At 37.5% G+C, this 27,759-nt stretch overlaps 2 protein-coding genes across 2 annotated transcripts in view; one reads left to right on the top strand and one right to left on the bottom strand.

The window, feature by feature from the left end:
- Window positions 1–23,762, top strand: part of LOC139135934 (thyrotropin-releasing hormone receptor-like) — a 54,356-nt gene extending 30,594 nt beyond the window's left edge. Inside the window, exon 3 of the mRNA XM_070703713.1 lies at window positions 18,990–23,762. Coding sequence (XP_070559814.1) covers window positions 19,032–20,228 — 1,197 coding nt within the window. The 5' untranslated portion in view covers window positions 18,990–19,031 and the 3' untranslated portion in view covers window positions 20,229–23,762. The remainder of the gene's footprint in view (window positions 1–18,989) is intronic.
- The window catches only part of LOC139135935 (ER degradation-enhancing alpha-mannosidase-like protein 1), a 492,448-nt gene that overhangs the window by 179,280 nt on the left and 285,409 nt on the right, over window positions 1–27,759 (bottom strand). The gene's annotated exons all lie outside the window — the stretch shown is intronic.

The following is a 27,759-nucleotide window of genomic DNA, read 5'->3' as shown; positions in this document are numbered from 1 at the left end:
CATCTTTGGTATGATAAGACACCTAACGACACCACATATTGTACCTTATTAACTATGCGCATATCTAATTTGAGCGAGCCAAAGAGCTAGAGGTCTGATTTTTGGTATATAGGAATAACTTAGCAATACAATTATTTTGACAAAATGTCATGTGACTTCAATGACCTTTGACCTCAAATATATATATTTGTCACAACTCAGTAACCACAAGTGCTACACCCTTCATATTTGTATGATGGGACACCTTATGACACCACATATTGTACCTCATTAATTATTCGCATATCTAATTCTGAGCAAGCCAGTAGAGCTAGATGTCCGATTTTTGGTATATAGGGATAACTATAGGGTAGAAATCTAAATATGCCCATCTAAATATTAGACATCTACCATCGAGAACAAAAGAAATTTGCTGTAATTTGAATATTTAAGGAGTTTAAGCAATTTCACTATAAATAAAGAACCCCTGCCTCAAACTCCACAAAAGTTGCTAGACATATTTTGCCTTTGTCATGCGATTGCTTCGTTTAATAACCAGTAAATCAAATGCCTAATTGACAGGAGGAAATTCAAGACCATATTTGAATAGTAGTATATATTGTCCTCAAAATTACTCTATCTCGGCCCAAGTACTCATTGCCTTCAGCAATACTGCCTTGTTTTACTTGTTTTCGGTGTCCGATAGATTTCAACTTTGCTGCAAACCAACGTTCAGAAGACTCCCCTGTTGTTCTGGTGATTTACCATGGGCTCTTCTTTGCATTAGATCTTTGACATTGACCGTGGGCTCTCCTTTGCATTCGATCTTCGACATCGACTGAGGGCTTTTCTCTGCATTAGATCTCAGACAACTCGATAAACCGATCGAACGCCGCATTTCGTTCATTCATAATTAAAACAAGAAAAAAAATCATGGCGCCACATTCCATTTGTTTCTAACGATGTCAGCGTTTCATAATTGTTCACCAAATCTTTCATAATAGCTAGCTGCTATGTCTGTAAATGTTTGTAAAATTAACTATGAAACTACCTGTTGATAATGACATTGACAAATTCAGACTTTGTGTTGTCGACTTTTTGACAACAACGATAATAACATGATAAACAGTAGAGTTTGACAGGTGGTTTTAAAAATTATCAGACTCTTAATTTACTAATGGGGACCAAAACTAATCGTAGAGACAGTTTACTGTAAATTTCAATTCTAACTTGAAATAATCGTTTGGGTGTACCGTGTGCAATGACAGCTGTCAAAGACACACATTCTTTTCACCAGACATACACTTTGTGATTTTCTTTCCTGTTACTCTGTGAAAACAATAAAATTGAACTGACTGAAAACAGAGAACACGTGTTAGAATGATAGTCAGTCGTTCCTTGTTAGTAAAAGTTTGAGGAGATGATCAGTCTTAAATAAGTTTTTCGTTTCCAATTTTCAATTTCTATAATGATACCTAACTAATAACCTTTGTAACACCGAGCGATGTCACGAGTTTACCGTGACGGTCACGTTTAAGGCATATAAGCGTAAGTAAAACTACATTGATTTACCAGAGTTTGTCATCAATCCTTTCAGATTCTTTTTATCAATTGTACACATTTGTTAGTGTTTACTTTTAGATAATAAAGCGAAACTTAGATACTGTACTTTTTAAACACATTTTCTAAAATCAATGACTTCTTGGACAGTGCTTTTGTTTCAATAAAATGACGAGACAATCATATTTGCTTGTACATCTAAATACAAGTCAACGCAGTTGGCTAACACTTAGGCTTCACCTGGTCGCAAAAAGTAAAAACAGAACGACAAGTCTAATGTTAACTGGATTGTCTCTAGCAGATGTTCCTGAGTTATTGACTCCAATCTGATAGAGTCACTGAATAACGGAAGATGATTTTGTATAAGATACACGTCAAGCCCACTGGCAAAAAACTCCAGCCGAAACAAATAACCGCCTTAATACAATTCGAAATATGATATAAAGTGCCTTTGATGTGATTACTTCCGTCGACCCGTGAATAACATATATAGCATTACAGAAAGGCTGCTGAGTTTGCCTGGTTTTTTTTGTTACATTATGGCAACTATGACTGTGACTTTCCGATAATTGCTTAAAAGCAGGATGTATGGCAAGCAGAGGCCACACAGGGCACTTACAGCATACTACGGCAACTGAATGATGTGGACAAATCAAAGTTCCGTGCTCGGGGAGCAGCTTTATAGTTTTCACCATTATTCGTTTATTTGTGATAGGTCTATTTTCGAGATTTGATGCCAAAACTACGGTTCTTTCAAGTTGCACTCGCGAAAAGTGCGCGGAAGTCTACATCATTTATAACAGGGCATGGTGATAAGAATTTGCTGATTTGAAGTACTCCAGTTTCATACACTGGCATGAACAATAGCTTTTAATGAAGAAAAGTACATTGACACTGTAATAACATAAAACAATTACTCCACATCTTTAGTGTTCACTTATCTCTTTCCTTAATTTTATAGCATGGAATGCATACGCTGCTGGAAAAGTTTTTGTCCAGATAACAGAAGAAACAAAACAATTAGATTTCTTTCTTATTCTGCCTACGTTGAAATACAAAGAATTAGCTTCGAAAACGCTGTAAGTTGTACACAAGGTGCAATGTTTACAGCAATAAAATTTGGCATTAAACGCAGTGAAAGAGCGCACTAGTCATTTTGAAATGACTTTCGGGAGTAGAACTAGCAACTTTACAGACAGAACAATGAGAAATTACTGCTAATCGAGTTTTAACAGCTAGGAAACAATAGTCAGTTGCAAGCTTGTTTTGGAAAGACATGACCGGAACATTCTTGAGAGCCTTGTGAGAATCAGTGTTTTAGTGATAGAATGTTGATGTTCATATTGAATACATGTATATACACACGGGGCATGCGTGCTGCTTCACAGACTAAGATTATATTGATATACCAGTTAATAATATATAAGAGTAAACCTTAAGGTTCTTCTCCAGTAAGTCACACTGGAAGTGCAGTATAGGCTATTACAATTCAAGTTTAAGGAGATTTTACTCAGATGAATCTCTATTACGGATTTAAGTTAAACATTATTATGTGTTGCTGTGATCAAATTTTACACTTCAAGGTTGAATTATACCACAGACATCAGAGCATCGGCGTCACTCTCTATGATCACATAAATCTGTGATCCGATATCGGTGTTCACGAAGAATACTAAGAAACGTACAAACGTGTATATATATATATATATATATATATATATATATATATATATATATATATATATATATATATATATATATATATATATATATCCTATAAAGTTCGGAAATCTTCACGGTGTAAAACAGTGCTCAACACATGTATGGCAGAGCGATTTACGGTAAAAATTGATAACAAGAAGAAAACAGGACTTAGGCGTTACTATGAGTTTCACGCTACACGTGTTCTCTGTAGCGATCATCAGAAGATCATCCGAGTCGTCTGATGATCGCTACAGAGAACACATGTAGCGTGAAACTCATAGTAACGCCTAAGTCCGTTTTCTTCTTGTTATCAATTTTTACCATATATATATATATATATATATATATATATATATATATATATATATATATATATATTATATATATATATATATATATATATATATATATATAATATATATATATATATATATATATATAAAGGAAGTTTCGGAGAAACATTCTATTTTAATCCCTTTCGGAATGCATTTTAGTCATGGAAAATTAAAATTTGCTGATGGGTTTACGGTAAATGTCACGGTACATTCATCATATGGATGTATACGGATGCCTTTCCGAGCTGAGAGGTCGCACTGTAAAAGGTTAGTTTACTGCAACTAGTTGTGTGCAAGTCGCACTGCCTATCTTCCAGATGTTACCAGCTTTAGAAAGAATGAATCGAGTCACAATGAATGGAATTTTTAGTTGACATGTCCATCTGACTAAGGCACACAATAGATCCATAAAATAATCTATTCATTTTCCATAGAACTGTGGATGAAGTAACTGATTTCGATGTACAGCCTGGGTGCTAAGTTCGAAGGTTGGCGTGACGTCAACTCCTAGTATGAGTCTACTTCTACCAGAATGAGAAAGTATATCCTTGTATATTAAACCATCCTCCCTGGTTAATCGGATGACATTAAAATGGCTAGCTATGACAAAAATGATAACGCTATTTAAACACCTAGTATATCATTTCGAAACGGTTTTCCGTTTGCTTCAACATGAACATAATGTCTTCTGAAGAATCAACATTTTAATCTGCAAAAGCCTTGTATTTATTTTTCTCCGTATATTCTCCATATACTTAATTGGGCGAGTATACTGTCGCAAATCTATATATAATTTTTCTGCATTGGAGAAAAACGTGATATTGCACTGCAGCAAACCGCAACTGTCTCTACATCTGCAATTGACGACTCAGAGAATTATAAGCTTAAACGATTGTTCAAGAGAAATCGGTTCATTTTCCTCTCCTTTGCCTATCTCAAACAGGGCGTGCGCATTGGCATACATCAGAAATATGCTGTTTGGATCGATGTGTTATGACGTCTGCATACGTCAGAACCACAAATATATATCTACCAGCTGTCAACCTAGCCTGTTGCCAGGGGTCGCCTTTTTTGTCTGACTATCTTTTCAAAATAATTCGCTAAAGATTTGACGCTTTGACGAATTCGACATAAACAGGAAATTAAATTCATCAGCTCACTAGTTCTTTTGCACATCTTGCAGAATGATATCTAAGAAGAGCTATTTAGGGCGACGAGCCTTTAGTATGAAAACATTAAATTGCAAAGCAAGCCGCGAATTTCTGCAAGTATAAAGCAGACTACAACATTTTCATTATCGATTTGACTCTCTGAATAAACCCTACAAGGTCGCTGCAGTATGCCAAAATTTCACTTTACTGCGCGCGTGAGTGTACGCACGCTTTAAAATTTGATTAGCAAAGTGTTATTTTATTCTAAGTGAAACTTACAGCAGCGGTTTTTTGAAAAGGGCTGCGCTAAGGGTTTTAATCATTTAGTCAAGGGATGTGATATTCGATAGATCTTCATTACTGCAAATCGTCGGCGTCATACTACAGCATGTACCGATACATCAGAGTTATCATGGAGACGATTGCGATGCATAATCATTGTCGTCGTTAATGTCAATACCATGAAAAAACGTAACATTTCAGTATAAAAGCTGATAATCGTCGCATTATAATAGAATACAATAATAGTTTGTTTTGAGCATTCTGGCCTTAAGAATCGCTCCTACCTGACACATGTACCTTTTGACAATCTATGAGCAGTATAAACAGCAGTACAAAGACGGGGTTTTCTACACTGAAACAATAAAATTTTGTATGATTTAATAATTTTGACGGCACTTAAAAGTAATCAGCGAAAAATGCCTGGTAAAACGATAACCAATGAAATTCCGGTGACAAGTGATGACGTCACTGCGATGGCATTTTAAACCAGTCCATAATTTGGAGTAGGGTGATGTCTTCCTTGTGTTAGGAACTTTTACTGGTTTGTAACAGAATTGAAAGCTACACGAAATATTATGTCGCTCATTGTTCCTTTTCTGTTTGATAGTCTGCTTTTATAGGGCGCATAAGGATAGCATTCTCCTCAGTACGCCTGAAGAGATAAAATTCGCCTACCGTTTGCTCCTCTCTGTCGTCTTGTAAAACAAGAGCATGAAGTGACTTTGATCCTGTTCTTCGTTACTAACCTGGCTAGCTATTAAGGAGTCATCCTAAAATTTACAGACGCTGTTCACTTAACGTAAATCCCATCTAGTCGCCAGGTATCTGTGTTCTATTCCTGGCCAAAGCCACTACTGTGTCATTTCACTAAAATGTCCATAAAATGATGTAAACGTGGTGAAAATATAAAATTGGCACCACTGATTTCACTATCTAGCATCTTTTCGATCGTTCTGCGTATTTTGTTTACATATGATATCATCGACTGTAGGGAAATCGAATATGAACGGACGGACTGACAGATTCACCCGACAGAGTTTGGATTACGTGCAATTACAGCTAGGCTCGCTATCTGATTAAACTGTCATTCAAAGAAATCAATTTCATCGTAATGATAACGCCATCGTATGCAAATAGGGCTTTGCAGCCAGCATTGCTCTCGTATACATAATGGAGTACAACTAGCATGCAAATGATCCACGAAGCGCATTCATACGACGATAGACAGAAAGACGGTACGGAGATAGATATATGAATGATAGACACAGATAAGTAATACATACATACATACATACATACATACATACATACATACATACATACATACATACATACACACACACACACACATACATACATACATACATACATACATACATACATACATACATACATACATACATACATACATACATACATACATACATACATACATACATAAATACAGCATTTCTGCTGACAGATAAACTGTTGAAACTAACACCATTGCATTGATTGTTTTCTTGAGAAATGTGCTTAATCACTAAAAATACCATGGTCATGTTTACCGCTGTAATTAACATGCATGACGGGCACAACCATGATCACACTAATTGTAATCGATTACACTCCGGCATTTTGCTGATGAAATGTCAAAATAAAACAGATTGTCCGTCTTAAAAATTCATCAGTGTTAGATATTAGCCTGGCCTATGTCATGTTGGGAAGTTAGCAATCACAAAAGCCGCTGAAACTGATTGATGGCAATGGTTGCAACACTTGTAAAATCAACAAGGTTTTTTGCCAGTGCTATGGCGTTATTCTGTAGCTCTACAGGAGATTGACATTACTTATCTAGGTGAGTGCAGGCATGTTAAATCTATGCTTCCTTTGCCATTTCGATGAGTCATGAGAGTACTCTCAAAAGCCGCAACGGTTCACTGGCTGATTATCAACTAATTTATTGATAATTGTCTGTATGGTCGACGATGACAAATTTTCTAAATGATAAATCGATTGATTCTTATTGATGTGTTCATTTTTGAATGTGTCAGTTTTTGTTGATGGAAACTCGTCCATGTGATAAGACTTGGGACGACCTGCTGGCCTTGTTGAAGACTAACGCATCTACGAGCAGCCTTCATTATGCCACTAGAAATGACGAGGAAACGCATGATGTACTTTGGCCCTGGCGGTTAAATTATGGAAGACACGCATCACGGTGAAATTTTTGCCGTAGAGCTGATAAATGCACGGAGTAATGCTGTTTTACCAAAGTGAGCATTGAGAAGCTGGAAATACCACTAGAATCTGCATGGCATAGCTATAATCTTCTCTGCTTAATTTTATCATCACACTATCACAACTATTCCTATGTTAAAATCTTAAAGTGTAGATAATTCACCAACCAAGGCTGCCAAAAGGACCGTTCGTACATTCGTCAATTCCAAGGATTGGAAAAATAAACTAGATTTTTACAGCGAAATCAACTGAAATTAATGTGTGTCTCACCAAACTGACTCCCGACATACAATTTTAGTAGCGGCACGATCAAACGTGTTTGGTGCGTTTTGTTCACAACTTTATGAGTGTGAATGTGTCTTTTTCTGTAAAATAGTGTACTAAATTAAAGTCATTTGCTACAATTGGTATCATTTACTTCTAAAAATGTTGGCTTTTCTTTTATTGGAACACATTTGTTATAATAAGTAGACCCGACAATGGTGAAGAGTGATACATTTACTTGAACAGGAGATGCCTTGTCTATTTGGTGACTCTCTTTGCAACATTCACTTTCAACAAAACACTTCGACAAGGAGAGTCACTGAGGGCAAAAAACGGAAGACCTAATGCGTGATTTATGACGCAGGTAACTTGGGGTTGAAGTATGCTGTACCTGTGTGGTACACTCATTGCATCGAACGTGTTTTACAAATGCCTTCCTAAGCCGTTGCCACGGCAACGGCCATGAAGTGGCATCCGGCAGAGTTGGGATGTATTAGCTTTCTCCAAACGGTATTGGTGTCACGCGAATGTACATGCTGGCAAATAGGAAACAACGATTCACTTTGTAAAATCCTATTAGCGAAAAGGGAAAACTGATTCGCAGCCAAGATTACCAGATAATGATTAAACCATAGAATGGATATCATCTAAATTATGATTCACGTCGATCAGGTGAAATTGATGTTCAGCCAGTGCTACATGGCAGTCTTCTAATATTTCTGATGTTTCTTTCTGATGTCAGAATTACATTGCATATATCATACGCATTCACGTAAGATAAGACTGGCTGTGTTATCTCTATGATGGTATCGACTACAAGCGACTGGGAAATATATACCAAAAATAAAAACTCCTTGTTACGGCAACGTTTTATGGCTTTCTGTTTGCAGAGGATACATGCATCTTGTTTGATGTAATCGGGATGAAAGTGACTTTAAAGTAATTGGGATACAAGCTGATCGATTCGAAATACTATTTTTGTCAAACTCACTGTGTTCAACTCTTCATGACAGGTGAAAATAACATTTGATCCATACTGCCAAAACAGTTTGACTGAAGCCATCCAGTACAGGAGCTGAGTTTTGTGCCCAGTGAGCGTAACGGCACACTAAAATATATGCATCTAGTATGAGCACTGGCGTGTACATTCGCCCGGATAGAAATGTTAAATTTAATGTAAATTCGTAGAAGTGTATCTTACACATGATATCAGACTATTCTTTTATTTTGCCAAAGTCCTTAGGGATACCGACTGACGTAATGATTTTGCACGATGGAATAATATCCCGACTTTCCATATTTATTTCCAAGAAATCATTGTAATGTTGGCCTGGGGTGCAGAATTCAGCCTACAGATGGATGGAACAATAAAGCGGGCATTTCTGCTTCAAAAGTTTAATGATGGCGTGGTGCGTAACTCTATCTGCTGCCGGATTTGAGTAAGCCGTGCACCCACTGATTCAACGTTGGATATCTACGTGCACCACTGTTTGTTCAACAAGTGGCACACTACATTAGTTGAACACGCTGGTCATTTAAGAGACAACTGTTGTGAACTCTTCAATTTAACAACTAAAGAGGAACATGAAAACATGTTACATTCAAAATGAAAATAGATGTTTTTCTCTCATCCGATTTGCCTTCTTGGCGAAGAGGAAATATGCAAACGTCCCATGTCCGCATCGCTCCATCTAGGCTAAGTTTACCACAAATCATTCGGCATTATATTTACGGTAAACGTCAAGATACGCGCGTTAAACGTCATCAGTTTCGTGGGTTCCCAAAGCACACTTCCAACGTACAAAAATATACAAACAAAATCAATGCATGTCGGTGATTTTGAAGGGCTTTAAGGAACAAACCTGGATGTTTCGATTAGCTAAATAGGATTAATATGTCGAATGTCATCTTATGGCAGTTCCATTGAAGTTCTTGTCATTTTTGTATGAGCTAAAACAAACATTTAAAAGTTCTCACAGTACGGTCTCCCTGCACAGAGGGTGGCGAGAGCATGGGTTAACAGTGTGACGTCGAGCACACGAAACCTTTATAGACATGGTGACTCTCAGTGTGAACAAACAAGATGGACGCCACTCTCTCAGCTACGTACGATGACCCAGCCCGATTGATATCAAGAGGGCTTTGAAGCGGAGGAGAGTTTTTGGATGTTTAATTATGGTAAAACCATATTGGACCACGAATAGCTCTTCCATTGCGACTTTTTGTGAGTGGCATTATCGTTACTTATTGCGTTCAGTGAGATGAGGAGGAATTGTCGCGCGCGGTTACTTTTTTTGAAAGCGTGCTACTTTTTCATGAATAAAGCCTGCTCACAAACATATTGCGTGTGATTGAATGAAAGTTGGACCAAAAATAACAGTTTTTTCCTATTCAGTTGTAAAATTCTAGGCATTGGTATATGAAAAATCGGTTATTACCCAATATCGCCTGTTCCTTCAGTTGTATTAGCATTCGTGCCATTTGCATTTTTAGACATGTCAGGCATCAAACGTAGTCTCGAAGTCTGACGCAGCAGAAATGGCGCTCATACTGATATGAAAAGGAGATATTGGGTAATAACCTCTAAATATTTTATACCTGTTTAACACCTAAAAGTTTGTGCTATTATGAAAACACATCTGTTCCGAAACTCGATTGTACTTGACCATTGAAATATTTGAAACTGTAAAGTCCTCTAAAATAATTTATAAAAACATATATTTCAAGCAATGACTTTCTTGGAAATAATGTTTACTGAGAAATTGAGATTCTGTAGGAATGTTCGTTAACGTCCGTCTATTAAAGAAACAGTGTAGCTATTTTTTCTCTTTCTTTTAAAAATCCTATTCTCATGTTACATGCAGATATTCAATCGTGCGATTACAATAGGATGGAGCAAAATCAGTAAAAGTTGCTTCAAAACGCAACCCTGATCATGGCCCGACGTTTCAGTAGACGGCCTAGCTCACTTGCTCGAGATACTATATCACTTGTTACCTTTCCCCAGTGCGATGCACATCAGTTTACTGTTCTCTGTGGCTTCTATTCAGCAGAAAATATTTAATCCATTGTAGTGATATATTTGGTATTCCATTACCTTGAACTTTTCCTAATAGCCTTCCATAGTGTACCAACACGAAGGCGTTTGCGAAGTTCATTTATGTATTACATCGATAAAAACCTTCATCGAGTGTTTTTGTCTGACTATCCAGAACAAAAAACTTGCAGATGGCTCTTAATGTTACAGAAATGAATAGCTGACAAATAAGACCTAATAAATTTACCTCAAAATTTACGGACATCGACACAAAAATCGTTAACTGGTCATGGATGACACTTCAGCGGTTTTCGAACTTGTCTATACTCACTGCCTCAGTGGCATAGGTGTCGAGCTCTCGATTGTAAAACTAAAATTCACTTGGATTTATTATGTGCGCCAGAGGTTTTTCATCGATTTGTCGCGATCCGTGCACACCTGCAAGGTCAATTATTGACCGCTGGTATTGCATAGACATGTTTAAATATGACATAAAACTGGTCCAATAATCGTTTCCATTCAAGGTAATATATTACCAGGTCCATGGGACAATTGTAACTACAAATTTAAGTAGGACCATCCTGAACCACTAATAGTTAGTGGTCGTACCAGGTGTCCGGAATGGGTAAGCGTACCCTGCTAGCATGCTACACCCGTCAGGATTGGTCCAAACATTGTCTAAATATTGTATGAAAAGGTACAGGATGTGAATCACTGTAACATAGACATGTTTAAAAGATGTTACCGGTACGCGGTGTGAAGAGTAAGTTTTGAGTAAAATTAGCAGAACATACGCTTCTAGATTAAAATCATGGTATTTATCTGGCCACACCATCTGTCGATCAATCTATACCTATCAACATGTTTGCGAAGTCGTTATTAGAGTAAATCATATTTGCATGCGACTTTGAGGTGAAAGGTATATTTCCCTAGAATTCACATTTTTGTCAAAATAAACCACATCATCTAGTATTACCTGTTTAGTATTTAAGCAGTAAATCACATACCACGAGAATTTTGACCGGTTCATTCCATATATCGGTAGCATATTGTATAGAGTGAATTTGTCAACATCGAGTGCAGTTGCTGAGGTAGTTTATTGTTATCATATCGTAACAGAATTTTGAAAATCTGAACGTCAAAAAAGGGCTTTTGCTCTAGCTGAGAGCTCGTGCATGTTGCAACCATTCCAACTATCGCGAATATAGAACGGATATTTTCGCATCTCGACCAATCAGGTAGCTATATTTGCACCATCAATAAACTGGTATAATGATATCATAAAGGTGCACAACGCATAGCTTACCGTTTATTAACTCTATATCAACACAGAAACAAAGTGACGTTGATCCAATAGACACCAAGACTCCTTGCAACGGTTTGATATCAATACATATATTCACTAACCGTCTTGCTACATCTTGTAAATGTAGAATGGACTTACCCGTTGCCTTCGTGTAAACAGTTAAAAATGGGAGGGACGATGTGAGTGTTGTTTCAATATTACTTGATAAACCACATGTCAGTGCAATGGTTACCGTTGACTTGAAAACCTGCATGAGCATTCATAAAGTCTAAAGTGGTTGCCTCGCTCATTGGACCTTGCATCCAGCATCTAATCCAATTTTCATGGTTTACATTAAATACTTAAACGCTAGTCATGCTTTGCCTATATGTTCTCCTGCAAGGCTTGGGGCAATTATCCGGGTCTCATAACGATTAATAGCCTTCCCATGAGTCCGCTGTTATGGAAATGTTGTAATACATATCAAGATTTATCTACGATGCTTTCGGATGCAGCCTTAGTGTGCCGTCTACTCTAGACTTTGTCGGCAACGATTTTCATTCGCTCGGCTCCTGTGAAAATGTAAGGACATCATCAGTATTTCACATTGTGTTTGCGCTTCCTGTACGTTAAGCTTTCGCTTCTGGAAACGCCGCAAATCTGGGGAATCGTTGTTTACTCCGGCGCTAACAGGTATGTCTTTTTGAACAAATCTGATGCGTTTCACAGTGAACGCACGACACCTAAACTTTGCCTGTGGAGCTTCGTAAAAATTATTGATCGTTATTGTTGAGATTTGCCATAATCTTTATACTCTGCAGTATTGCCTTTTATGTGCATTGATTTCACAGACTGGGTTGAGTCCCCCCTCGGTACTGAATAAGGCGAATAGGACATTCCTAATTGTTGAACGTCCAGACCAAAGATTACACATCTTTACAAAGATTCAATGATGACGTACAGTCTCCTGCAAAGCATATCTTCGGTGTGACATCTTAATCGCGCTGGTCAACTGTAATTGCCACAAAGCCATGGCACTAATGTATTTCATCGTGTAAAATTCATACTCTGATACAAGCGAATACACTGACATTGACCTCTGACAAGCGTAATGTATACTCCTTTCCCTTTGGCTCCGACGACAAAGTAAATTGTAGACCCATTTAAGCCTTGAAAACTCTGCCAAGAGCAAACAGCATATGTGACAGGTGAGACGACCTTACATTCTCTTTGTAAAAATGGAATACGAATCTGGCGTTATTGACACACGTAAAGGACAATCCCAAACCAAAAACCATGCTAATAAAGCATGCGGCTTGAGAGCGCGAACAACGAAACCATACGGTTGAATTTCCAGTAATTCTACTGGGAAGAGTTTAAAGCACGGCAACTAGAAAGCATCCTGACATCACTGATAGCACATGCAGCGCTGAGGGATGAGTATAAATGGCTTACAAGATAAACCTGACAGATACAACGCCGCCGCCGCACGCTTTCTGTTACCGCCGCTCAACTTGTCAACTTGTGCGATTTCATTTGGCTAATAATCTACCAAATGCAATGGGAATATGCATGAGGACATCTTACATGTGTCTAGGAACAATCATAAAATCAGAATTGCCGTCAGTGGCACTTTGTCTATTTTCAGGGATTCCTAATCCATTGACTTTTTCATAATTCGTCACGTTTTCAATCTATAACAGTACAGCTTTGGGGCAATGCATTCATAGCAACAGTGGAAATGTCTTGTCCCTGACCGACCATACAACAAATTGAAGAGAAATATTGAAAATTACAAAAATTATCATCAGAGGTTCCGTCAATGATGCTATACTGAAATATCGCTTCTAATTTTAAAGGGACAAATTCATTGCTTTCAGCTTAGTCAATTTTCTATTATTTGGAAGCTGAATATATCGTTTAGAATTTGAAGCATGCTGAAATGAGTTGCAACAGACATAATTTCATCTCCTTATCCAGACGGATGATACTATTTCATGCCTTCAAAATCTAAAAAATTAAGATAAAAAATGCTGATAGGCTAACTATTGCACTGACAATGTCAATCAGTTGTACACCGTCTGCTTATGCCTCTTACTGTGTATTTGTGTCAATGATGGATTTTGAGAGGGTATCTCATGGCATAGACTCCAAAAAGTGACTCTGCCATTAAAGAAAACAGTCCTGCGTATGAAAATGGCGATGACTATGGATTACGATCAAGGGAGCGTAGGAAAAGAAAATTTCCGAAGGTGCAAAGTGGAACAAACATGACAAGGTAGGCGGGACAAAAAAATGAAATCGACGTGTAAAACAGAAAGTGTCAGCGTTCAGCTGCTAACAGAATGAAAATTTAAGGAAGTCAGTCTTATGGGATAAAGTGTACTACACCTTACATTGTGAAGTTATTGCAAAACAGGGAATATTTGAAAAATAGCGGAGAAAAATATAGCTTCGAAGTGAAATAGGCGTTGGTGTACATTTGATGTACATTATGGCAAGAAATCGGAATTTAAATAATACCAAGGGACTCAAAGAAGGAATGATTTTTCCATTTATTTCTATGAGGATGAGATAACAACCTGCATATTCCCGTTATCCTGCAGCCAGAAATGTATTTTGCCAATCATTTGCTTGAATTTCAAAATGTGAGACTTATAGCATACACTCGCGTGTAACTGACAGATATTGGATTTTTGTCAGAAATTTTGGACAGTTTCCATATGAATGAGGCCCAATACCCGAGTAACATGTTACCTTTTAATCGGTAGTATGTATTAATTTTGAATTGTTGGACACCTTAGAAAAAGAGTACGTGTTACTTCTGTTAATAGTATCCTGCTTTGTGTTTGGAATAATTTGGAGAGATGATACACACTATATCCATATGTTTTGTGAAAGTACATTGCAATTTTGACATGTATCCCAAGGTCTTTATTCAAAGAACAGTGAATCCTTTTCGGACAGTTACGTTCAAAACGTTTACACTAGAGACATGCGTAGAGGCGTGTGTAGGATCAGACAAGTGCACAGCTGGCTCAAAATAGTAAGTCCTGAGTGTAATAGAAGTGAGTTCCGTCGCAAGCTTGTTATGTCGTCAGAGAGATTGCTGATAACAGCCTACTTGCATGATTGCTTGATCGAATGCGCATGCGCTTATGCAAAGCGCAGAACTTGTAATGCCGACCTAGCTCGTCATGCTTATCAGGAAGAAAAAAATTATACAGTAGATTTTAGAATAACTTTCGAAACACGGTCCTTCTAGAGCTATAGACTGACGGCTGTCGAAGGCAAGATTCAAGGTAGACCAAATTGTCGAGTATGCCACACTCACATTTCCCTTGTTCAACCTTTGATTTTACTTTAACGTCTTGGAATTTGTAGAAAAAAAGCACAAGTCCGTCCATAAAAATCATCTATAATTTTACTTCAAAAATACTGATCACTTTTATTGTGCTTAAAGTTGTTGCAAAGACTACAGCCGTTAGCTATATTTTATGAGTACATCAACAACTTATATTAGTATGAAGTCTGTCCAGTAATAGATTGGCATTTAACTAGAAATGGAATTATACTTAATTCATGTTATATGACTACATTTTTAAGGTTTCCAAACTTTGTAAAACCCTATTATATTGCAAACTTTAAAAATATACATCAAATGTTGCCATCGAGAATTTTTATTAATGAAAACACAGTCAGGTCCCAGTGCGATATAAAATTTTATCTCGTATGCGTCTTTGATGTCTTTAAGTATGCCCGGTGGTTAAAAATGAAACACAATCGTATACTTGTGAATATCCAGCAATAAACTACACTTGAGTGCGAGCGACTGAAAGTAATAAAAGACACTGACTCCATATAAACATAAGAGCGACTAACTAAATTAAGTTAATTTGATGTATATATTCTAGTGTTTTAAATGCACCTCTCTCTCTCCTTCTCTTTCTCATTCTTTCTCATTTACTATTCACCATTCTAACATCAATTAAATACTTTGCATAATTACAAACGCCTGTAAACACATAATTACTTTCGAGGAGAAACAAAGCCCCTTCTAGAAATTAGAATGCCACGCTTTTTTTAATGTACTCTTCCACGTCATCGACAAATGAGTAAACAGTTTTGGTCAAGTCTACGTCAAAGTGACTTGGCAGGGAAGGGGCTATTAAGTTAGATTGGTAAAGTTTTACGTCGCCATTTTGAACAAAATTTAAGAATGCTTTCTGAATATTTGGTTGCATTTGTTAGAAGCTACCTTTACAGTTGCGAGAACAGGACAACCTGACGGGAGTTCTAAACATATTTCAGCTGCACAGTAGCTATCCTGCCTCTTATAGATATCCTGCCTCCTACACATCGACTTATTCAGTGTTTGAGACACTAGAACGATTTGTAAGTTAATGAGCGGAAGGCTTGTAGAAACATTTAATCACTTGCAAAGATAAACACTAGTCCGAATAACAAATGGTTTGTAATGATGGCCGAATGTGAGTGCCAAACTCTGCACTTTGCTTACTGTCATTATCAAAGAACAAACTGCCATGCAACCGATACAACTCCACTGAGACGTTAGACACTATGGAATGCAGAAACCATACTTGATATACCTTGATTAGGACGATTCACAGTTATATATATATATATATTATAATATATATATATATATAATAGATATATATATATATATCGAAGTAAATGGGTGAATAACAATAAAGTAACTTCTCAATAAAGTCTGTCATGTCAATAGCACCGATACAACAAAATATAAATATATTGACCAATACCCAGTAGTATGCGTCACGTTATGATGCCCAACACAAGGGTACATTAGGAGACTTTGTGTGTTAATCACTTTTTCGTATGCCCGTGCTGATCTGCTGATGACATATACTTGATATGCATGCACGTGAGAACAACTATGTTTATACAACTGGTACTGTAAGTCGTAATTTAGGCAAAGAAAATGTTGCGAAAAGATGGTTATTTTCAAAATTATCAAAGAAAGTAGTGAAGTTTAAGCACTCGCTAATCAAACTGACTCGTTTTCATTTGTTCCATCGAGTATAAATGGGATTGATGTATTCTATTTCCTTATGACCTAATGAAACCATAACCATCGCGGCGCAAACTCTGCAGAGTGCCATAATTTAGAGGATTTTACGAGCGGAAGTGTTAATGAAACTCGCAGGAGCTCGCAAACCGCGCTCCATGTACCGAGTCCACCTTTTACCCATCAAATATATATGTTGCACCTATGTAAGGTACTATGCACCTCGAAAGTGAAAGGCGTAAACCGTTGCTCAAACTTTCCTCCATTCGCTTTCAAAATAACTTTAAAAGTTGGGGTGAACGTGCAAAGTTTGGAACTGGAGAAACAAATTACCCAAGATATGCATATCGATATTTGAAATTCAAAATGGCCGCCATCCCTGTGTTAGCTCTATGGAGAAAAATAAATATTTCAATTTTCAATTTTCGAAAATCTAAGACGGGAAAGATCAGAAAAGAATTGTAAAAGTTTGAGACTCCGAATATCTGTCCCCGAGGCTCATTCTAATGCTGACAACTGGTTCGCTAACAGATATTGATTCTAAAAAAGAGTTAATAGAAGTACCGAAGACAGCGAATGACATGTCATGTAAACTTTTACAGAAACAGCAATAGCATGGACACAAATATGTCTCATATCAGTAAAGGATCTGAGGCTCGGATGAAGTCAGGCATAAGACTTTATAGTTTTATTGAAAATTCAAAGTCACTACACTTACATCTTTAAAATTTAATGAGGTGTCGATTGAATCCTGCGGGATAATACACAGCATACCTGATGATATTGTACGTTTGGGCAAATACAAACTTCGTTTCCGCTTCAAAATCGGTGACCCAACCATTTCAGTCTCTAAATCAGACAGTCGTTTAACAACGTGGAGAAAGGCTAACCCGTAAAACACGATCCGCTGGTCCCTTAAAATCCGATACAATACCTACACCCATAAAGGGGTTTAAGACCGCAGGTCCTTTAATATATGATTTGCTCGTTTCAAAAAAGATCAGAATGCTGTAGAAAATGTTAATCCTCAAGTGTTTAGTTATTACTTTATTTATTACTTTATTTATTTATTTATTTATTTATTCATTTATTTACACTTTTAACAAGCGACCGATTTACATAAGTGAATGATATTGGGGCTAACGTAATGCACAGAACTTCAAACCTTTCTTCAAGTAACAGAACATTTGTACGAATCAGTGCTGAAAGTCAATACAGTAGAGGGTTTATTCACCAAAACTATCAACAGTAACCGGTGTAATACCGAGAAAGAACGATGCTGCGTTAGTTTTTGGATTATATTCTGTCCATTTGATGTCCCCCTCTATGCAAAAACAAAATACATAAACAACTTCTTTCTTTCATGATAATAAATATTCTTAGGCTAAAATTTCCTTGTGGACCTCGTTCCCAGCGTCTGGCCAAACTGGTAGCAAGGATAAAGGAAACGCGCGAAAAAAGGCATTTCGGTTGACTATTCGTATCAATCAGGGAACCTTTTAACTACAAGTTTAAAAGGAAATTGAATTTCTCATAAAAACATTCCTTCATTTCGCTAGTTGATCTAACAAGGAGTTCACTGTGTCGCCAGCACTGTTACCAATCTACATGCTTCCAGATGAACAGCCCGCCTACCCTCTATAAATTTTAATTTACTTTTGAAAGCAATCTGTGTCCTGTGCATGGAAGTAAATGCATTAGCCGAGCATGCAGTGAAACTGTAGAGGAATGCTCTAAAATAATTACAGCACGTGATGAAAACGTAAGAGACCGTGTAAAGTGAGATGGACCTGGTTAGTTATATTAGTATCCTTATTACGAAGACTGCACAATTTTAAACCTTTCTCATGGATTCATGCGGTGATTCACCAGAGTCACGACTCAACCGAACTAACAGCGGGTTGTAAACTGAAGAGGAAGCTTCCGAGAATGGGAGAATCTCGGAACCAACTAGTTTCCATTTAGAAGGTTGTCTAATACAAATGTTTAGTTTTCTCCCTATGCAAGTATTATGTTTCAAAATGTTCGAGATCCTTTTATGGTCAGTACTAAGTCAATACTAAGTCTTCCTGAGTAACATTTTGACTATTAAATATCTCAAATTCTGTTTTGTCCCCAGGTAGCGGATTTGAGCGGCCTTGTGTTTCCTGTATGCGACATCATGGATAACGTCAGTGTGTATTATTCACCGGATCTGGCTACCCCAATCGTACATTTCTATCAGGACATGAGTGCTGCCAATGTATCGCTCATTATAGCCGGCGAAATTCAGAATAGTTCATCCAATGGGACTGAATATTACAACGATCAGTCATTTCATCGTCTTCAGGTTACATTGAGAGTGCCTATGACAATAATCTGGCTGTTGATTTTGTTTGTTGGATTACTCGGCAATGTGGCGTTCATGTATGTTATTATCAGAGTTCGTTGGATGAGGACTGTAACCAATTATTATTTGATGAATTTAAGTTTGGCTGATGTAGCCTTTCTTGTCGGAAATTTGCCAATTGAAGTCGCGGGTTTATACAGCATGTCTTTGGGAAACCTTGCCGTTTGCATCATCACAGCCTTGGTAACCTATCTGAGCCAGTACGTGGGTATGTTTTCCATCACCATACTGAGCATCGAACGCTACTACGCGATATGCAGTCCGCTGACGGCCAAGAAATTAAGCAGCAAGTCGCGGTCTATGAGGTTGATTGTTTTCGCCTGGATCGCGGCTTTATTGTTTTCTTCGGTCTTTTTGGTATCCTGTATCCTGGAACCGAAGATCTCAGTCAGACTGAGAATCGTATTAATGGTCGTACAAACAGTACCACTGGTCGCGTCTATGATCATTGTTTTAGTTTTGTACGTACTGATAGCAAGGCAGGTAGCAAACAGCACTCAGCGTGACGCCGTAACCTCTTCCAAAGGATCAAGACAGCGTAAAGAAAGAAAACAAGTGATTAATCTTTTGATCATAACTGCAGTTATTTTCTTCCTTAGCGTTTGCCCATACCAGGGCTTCCTTGTTTACTACAACTGCTTGAACATTGGTCTTGTGTCTGCTTTTCTTAAGGAGCCTCTCGTCATGTTGAGAAGAATATACATCATGAATATCTTCTTCGTGACCCTGTTGTACGTCAACTCGGCCATCAATCCTATCATCTACAACGTGACGAGTTCAAAGTACAGACAGGCTTTCAAAGAAGCATTTCTTTGCTTGAAGGGAAAACCACACATGCACCATGAGAGAATGTTCTCTGATCGGTGTTCAGAAGGCAACGGCACCCACACGTACATCATGCGGCAGAACATATCAAGTCCGTATAAACATTATCCTGTGTCGACACTGACAATGCCTACCACGGTATAAATCGTAGTGCTGCCACCGGAGGAACCGAACCAGGAACAAACACAAAGCCTGTACGTGTTCTTGACAGAGTTGAAACCCGATAACAACTATTTGGGACAATTTCCTTTAATCGGTCACGACGACAGACTTAAAGAACTTATACAACATGTATATCCAAACTGATTTACTTTAAAAGAGGCAAACCACCCGGAAGATATTTTATGTTGCATGGCGCCACATATTGCAATGAGCTGCCATAGACTGTAACATACGCTGCTTCCGAATAGGAAGCCCAAAGGGGAACTTTCATTTCTGTCGGTGACGACGGAGAACTGTTCACAGTCCCCGGTGACCATACAAAACATAAAAAGTCAAATGATCTTGATGCCTTTTGATCGTAAAATACTGCATTCCAAGGTATGGCCAATTCAAAAATTTAAGTATACTAACTGAATACTTTAAAGATAGAGATTAAATAGTTTATGTATTTGGAATATCGACACAGAGTGTATTGATAGATGTGTCTACTGGAATTGTTACGCAGCTAATGCAGTTCTCAAAGCTGCAGGTAGTCCGTAGCTAGAATAACTTTTAAAACTATGCCAGTTAGAAAGCATGTAGATTAAGCAAATCCCTGGGAGACTTTCTATCGTGAGTAGGCGAAATCGATTTTTTAGTCCACGTTCGTCACGGCAACGACAGTAAGTCTGAGAATCCGGGGTCTGTGTGATCATTGAGACATATCATAAAATAAAAAAACAGTATTTCAAAATATCTACCATTTAACTGCTGCCGGTAAACTCTTGCGTCAGTGACGATAAAGGTGTGAAGGTCGGTTGATAAACTGTGAGGTAGCGATTTGATTGTACAGCTTTAAGTAAAAGTTACGATTTTTAATAAGTGATAACCCTGTAAAGGAAAGAATATAATTCTGTGCTTAATTAATTGATGAAGATCATCCCTATTCTGGCGCTTACTTTATTTTGAATTTAAGTATACACTCATAAGGGCTACGACGTGCAAAATTTTCTATATAATTTACGATATATATAGCTCCACTACAGCATAACACCTGACAGGAATTAATTATTAATTATGATAAATGTCTTTCTGTGTTTTCGTTAGTTTTTAAGTGAGTCATTTTACCGATTCTTGTACAAGAACAACGGCCATTTTACTCTCCTGTACATTTAGGTGTGTGACTTTAAACACAGTAAAGTTGCGGCTTTGACAATTTCGTCGGATTTGACATCGATGGGAGCAGGAAAATCTCCAGGGCGATTGTATTTTAATATCACCACTGAAATCTCTTCGGCGTGGGCAATGCTCCAGATTTATTCGCATGCATCAAATGATTAATTCAAGACTATAAGTTATGCTCTAAGGGTGATATGTGAAAAGTCCATCATTAAGATCACACCCGTGACATCAGTATACTTCTCGGCTGCCACAAGCACTCAAGAGTGTGATCAAAATAGATAATATGTTCAAAAGCCGGTGGTGGTATATGGGAAAATACTTCCTCAGTGACACATGTTTCCATTTCCATGTAATTACATTGAAATGGAAACATGTGTCACTGAGGAAGGCTAGACAGTGACTACCAAGCCGCATTCCTTGTAAATCAAACAATTTAGACTTCTATTCTCCGCATTAAACTTACTTTTGACTACTATACCACGCCGCTATTTCTATACACTCGTGTAACAACGCTTTACATTTTGCATATTGGCCCGTGGTAGTTTTACACAGGCCTGAAAGCCATGCGGGTTGAGAGATTTTAGAGCATTTGATAGATAAGCGTTGATAAGGCAATCATCTTCACCCTTCCTAAGAACATTTCGTTTACCCATCAACGTAAAACCCTCTTCCTTTGCGATTTTAACACACCAATTAGTGTGAGGTTTAGAAAGTCAATCAGCCAGCTTTTTGCACATTGTAAGCGGTGAACAACTTGACAGGGATTATGGGTCAAAAATGACTCATAAAAGTCTGAGAAATATTCTAAATTCGTGTTGATGAAGAAATCTAACATTATTCACCATGCCATGTTTAGTGTGCACCATTCTCCATACCAGACAGAACGTTGAGATGTGATGTCTATGTACAAACGACGCTGACATTTTAATATACTGGCATTCACATATGATGTGATATTTGATTTAATCTGGCAGGCCACGAGTCACATGAGTTCCAAGTTTTAGCGTTCATAAGTATGACATTACTTGGAATGGGGTCGCAATGTTTGCACTTCATCTGGATTCGAGTCAGCGAGTCGTCAAATTGATCCATCTAACGATTGTTTTAGCCAGGTAATTGCCAATCGCGCTGTTCACACATGGATTTATTTGTTCACGTTTAAGAGCAGTGACACAGTTTCATGAAGAGTGTCTCTCCAGCGCAAACATCTATGGCTGGCAATAACCGTAAAATATTGATCCACGCGCATTACCAGACATGATTTTTTAAAAAAGGAAACTAGCCAAACTTAAGTTTGCCTTTACGTAGTTCTGCAGGTAAGACAATACATCAGGCAATTTTAGTTCTCCAAGAACGTTATATTTACTCGACAAAAAGGTTGGCAAGCACATATGCCTAAAACATCTCGAAATCTCACGTCTATCACTAACGCTACGAGGTTTCGCAAGTGAAAAGTTTAGTCTTTAAATCCCAACCTATGAGACAAATAACTACCAGTATACCCTTATTTTGCATTTTAGGTATTCTACAAACAAATATCAGAGAATTTAAACATTTAACAATAAAGGAACATAAATTTCAAATACGTTTCATGCACGTACGTTCGTGCGTACGTATGCATATACATGCATATACACGCACGCATGCACGCACGCACGCACCACATACATACATGCATAAATACATACATACATAGATACATAGATACATAGATACATACATACATACATACATACATACATACATACATACATACATACATACATACATACATACATACATACATACATACATACATACATACATACATACATACATACATACATACATACATACATGCATGCATGCATACATACATACATACATACATACATACATACATACATACATGCATGCATGCATGCATGCATTCATGCATGCATGCATGCATGCATGCACCCACCCACTCACCCCTAAGCCATCTATCCATCCATACATACATGCACTGATACATACATCTATCTATATCTGCCCGTTAAATTCAATTATAAAACGCCATTTTTGTGGCAATCTATTTAGTATATGTTGTATCAAGACCAGGTACAACAACCTGGTAAGGATAAGAATGGTTTCGCTGATTGTCAATTCCTCACTAGAAGCATCAGAATAGATCGTCATGCATTTTCAATTTCAGTTTTTCCCTCCCCTTATATCATGTACGTATTGGCAACTTTTTTGATAAATGCATGGCACCCATATATGAAGTATGGAGTGGTGTATTACAGATATGTACTAATTTTTTTGCTTTGTGTAACTACTGTTTGGTTGCTAGAGACCTAAAAGACAGAGATATAAAAATAAATAATACATGTACACATTTTACGTGATTTTCTCAGTTTTTTGTCGGGCGTATTTTCTGCCAATCAGATAAAATCTTTCCGGTGTGGTCTTTCATTATTTTCCTTTTTTTATGCAACTTACTTTTTATTGTATTTGACAGTGCAAGAGTGCATATTGATTGATCTTTTTTTCATTTTCATGCATAACCGAGAAATATCCGTCTTGCAATCTTTTTTTATAATTGAAAAAATACTAGGTACACGGACAGTAAAATACGGAATCTTTGTTCTCTTCTTTTCTCCACCGTATCCAATGAGCGATTCTTTAATCCCGCCGTGCAGGTACTGCCGACAGTGTTTCGCTTACAAGATTTGATTCACGCTGTAAACTCAGAAACATTATTATTGTTGGCCTAAAACGGGGTATTTTCATGACTATAGATAATTTGTTTGGTGAATCTCAACAGAAAATAAAGTGTTTAAAATCTCTTGAGGGAAATGTGTACAAGTGTTACACTCTTTGGGTGCACAGTATTTACCATATAAGATATAGTCTGAATGCTTTATTCAACTGTTTCCAGGCTTGATGTGTTAGGCTAGCACTCGTCGCGGCCAACGAGGCGCTACTACACATGATTTAGCCTCCAGACCAAACAGCTAACATATAAAATGCGACATTCTGGAGGTTGATTTTCCGTTCAGTGAACAGGAAGCTGGTCAGGGGGCTATATGGCATATAAGTAATGAAATTGCAGTATGCCCTGAACCACAAGGAATTGTGCCGATAAACACTATCGATAAAAGTTTGCAGCGGAACTCAGCAGCTACAACACAGAGGCGATATCCAAGGCACGTCTTCAATCAAAACACCCCTTCATCTCAGCACAATTTAATAAATTGACAAATTACTTTCCTGTATGCAACGCAGCGGACAAAATTAGCCGATGAAAGATGAAACAACGCCTTCAGGTCTACAATTTGTCTTTCCAGTATTGGATTTCGAAATCCCCCGACTTTGTCCTTCGCATAGAGAGCATAATTGTATTTCGAAATCTGGTACACTATTTACCCGCCACAAAGAAGCAAAGTAAAGTAGTATACGTGCTCATTTGTAAATACTAAAGCGAAAACAAATTCGTTCTCTCTATGATTCATATCTTACAACAAATTTTACGTAGTTGTTGTATGTATGTAAATATGTATAAATATGTATGTATGTATGTATGTATGTGTGTGTGCATGCATGTATGTATGTAGATAAATCGACAGTTTTCAAGGAAGTCCATTTAATCTTATTAGCCTTAGAAAAATGATTGCCACGTTAGAGTACACAGCTAAAGAGTAAGGTGCACTGACTGTATATGTCAGTACGTTCGTGAATTTTCTAGCTTAAAATTGAGAAAATCGAACAATATAATATAAGTAATTTGTGGCTCAGGACCATTTGATATAATCAAAACAAAATTTGCAAGAAAATCTCTATGCGACACTTTTGAGATTGGTCGGTTATTTCCCCAAGCTATTCATCGACGCACTAGATATGCTGTGTCTTGGGATTGTAAAGATGCGACCGCAGTGAGCTAATCTAAACCGGAAATGACATCTCAAAGGTTTCCAAAGATGTACGTACATCGTTTATGGTAGTTATGTCTTCTTCAGTACAATCGAATGTTTACTTCCTTTAGGCATCTTACTACAACCTAGGTATCATGTGAAGCATTGCAACGTGACTTTTATAAAACATGGCACTTTTTTCAGTTTTTTTTTTGTGTTTGCTTAAGCAGGCTGTTCACAAATGCACCCGGGCAATTTTGGCAATGGATTTTTTCGCGGTCCCTTAGCTGACACTGAGGTGGAACTCAGAACAAAGATGTGTGACGTTTACCTTTTACATGACAGGTAATATTCCTATACGCTTTCTTTCATCGTCTTTACATACAGCTGCGAAAAGCGATACGATAATATAGCAAAAACAAAGGCTTTTGTTTTCCATCCTCAATCTCTTACAGAAATGGTATATTTCTGACACGGATTTTTCTGACATCGATGACAATGACGATGACCAGTTAAGTGTTCAGAACTGCACATTATATTTTTGGCATCCAGTGTAATAAGTTAATGACATTTTCCAGGTTTTTTATATTAATTTCTTTTCCTTTACTTTTTATCTTGTATACGAACTGTCATGATATCTGCAGATGGGGCTTGGATCAGACATCCCTCGGCGACTTCTTTAATACCACTAAAAAGCAGTGGTCATATAAACGTCTGCTAATGTAAATTTTCTGATGTCTTCTAAGTTGTTTTTTTAATTCAAATAAGGTTTCCCTATTCTCGTTGTAAGGCTAAGCCTTTATGACGTATTTATGGAAACACTAGTGCTCCCGCGATTTATAAAGATTTAATACTTTAAAACGATTTATGTATGCAATGCCAGAAAATAATAAGAAACATCAGGATTTGCTATGTATTTGCTACAAGTCAAGCACGACTACCAGCTCAAACATGAAATTGCAATGGAGAGACACAGACAGACAGAGAGAGAGACAGAGACAGACAGAGACAGAGACAGAGACAGAAAGACAGAGACAGACAGAGACAGACAGACAGACAGACAGACCAGAGAAACGTGCATAGACAGTGTTTTCAATATATTTTCGGTATCTAATTTTTAAACTATGTATTTCATTCAAAATTAACCGAGCCAAGAAAATCATCATGACCGCGTATTTGCCTTGTGGCATGACGTGACTGTTAGAAGTGATGGTCGACACACAGTCACGGTTCCTGAAACAGTGAGAACCTGCAATGTGCTATCGGTATGGTGTAAAGATGCACAGTGGAAGGTGGTCACAACATGACATTGATGAATTTACTGTGTATGTGTCCCCGAACAAATGATTTCGGGGAAAAGTGGGAGCAGTTGTTCGTCTCACACGAAAAGATCGATAGCACGCCGCTAAGGCCAGTGTTTGTTGGACGAATCTGCGATCACTTTAGGCGTGATGTAAACGACCGCTGCAAACGCTAAAAATCCACCATCAGAAAAGAGCTTGCATTCAGTTGTCAAAAAAGATCTTATCATAGGACTGATTGCCACTTTCCAAAGCGTAAACAAAAATATAGTTCGAGGCCGTATTGCAGTTCTCGAGTATGTACATACTATGGTATCTAGCAAATAGAAACCACACAAGAGCTCATGGATATGGGCGTGACATGGACAGAGTGTTTTAGGCCGGCATTAAACACTTTTCTTTTTTAAATCTATTCAACAGGAAAAATAAATTACATGGGGCATTTAACACACGAACCAAATCAAAATGAATTTTGAAAACTGTCTTCACATGTAAGATACATACATACATACATACATACATACATACATACATACATACATACATACATACATACATACATACATACATACATACATACATAATACATAAAACATACATACGTACGTACGTAACCGTCCATACGTCCATACATACATACATAAATACATGCATGCATGCATGCATGCATGCGTGCGTGCGCGCGCGCGTACATACATACATACATACATAAATACATACATACATACATACATACATACATACATACATACATACATACATACATACATACATACATACATACATACATACATACATACATACATACATACATAATACATAAAACATACATACGTACGTACGTATCCGTCCATACGTCTATACATACATACATGCATGCATGCATGCGTGCATGCGTGCGTGCGCGCGCGTACATACATACATACATACATACATACATACATACATACATACATACATACATACATACATACATACATACATACATACATACATACATACATACATACATACATACACATGAAGCATCCATCGAAATGACAAATGGCCTTCCATCACATGTTATAACGATATTATTATCCGTTGATAACACATTTAATTTGGACGGCGATTGCACAAACTCATTGGGTATGTGGTGTCATTTGACTAGGTGAAGGGAAGTAGCCCTTTTTCCGCATA

Source organism: Ptychodera flava, chromosome 6 (assembly GCF_041260155.1).
Source record: "Ptychodera flava strain L36383 chromosome 6, AS_Pfla_20210202, whole genome shotgun sequence".
NCBI lineage: Eukaryota > Metazoa > Hemichordata > Enteropneusta > Ptychoderidae > Ptychodera > Ptychodera flava.
Note: the sequence above shows the minus strand (reverse complement) of the source record. Positions and strands in the feature narration are given on the sequence as shown.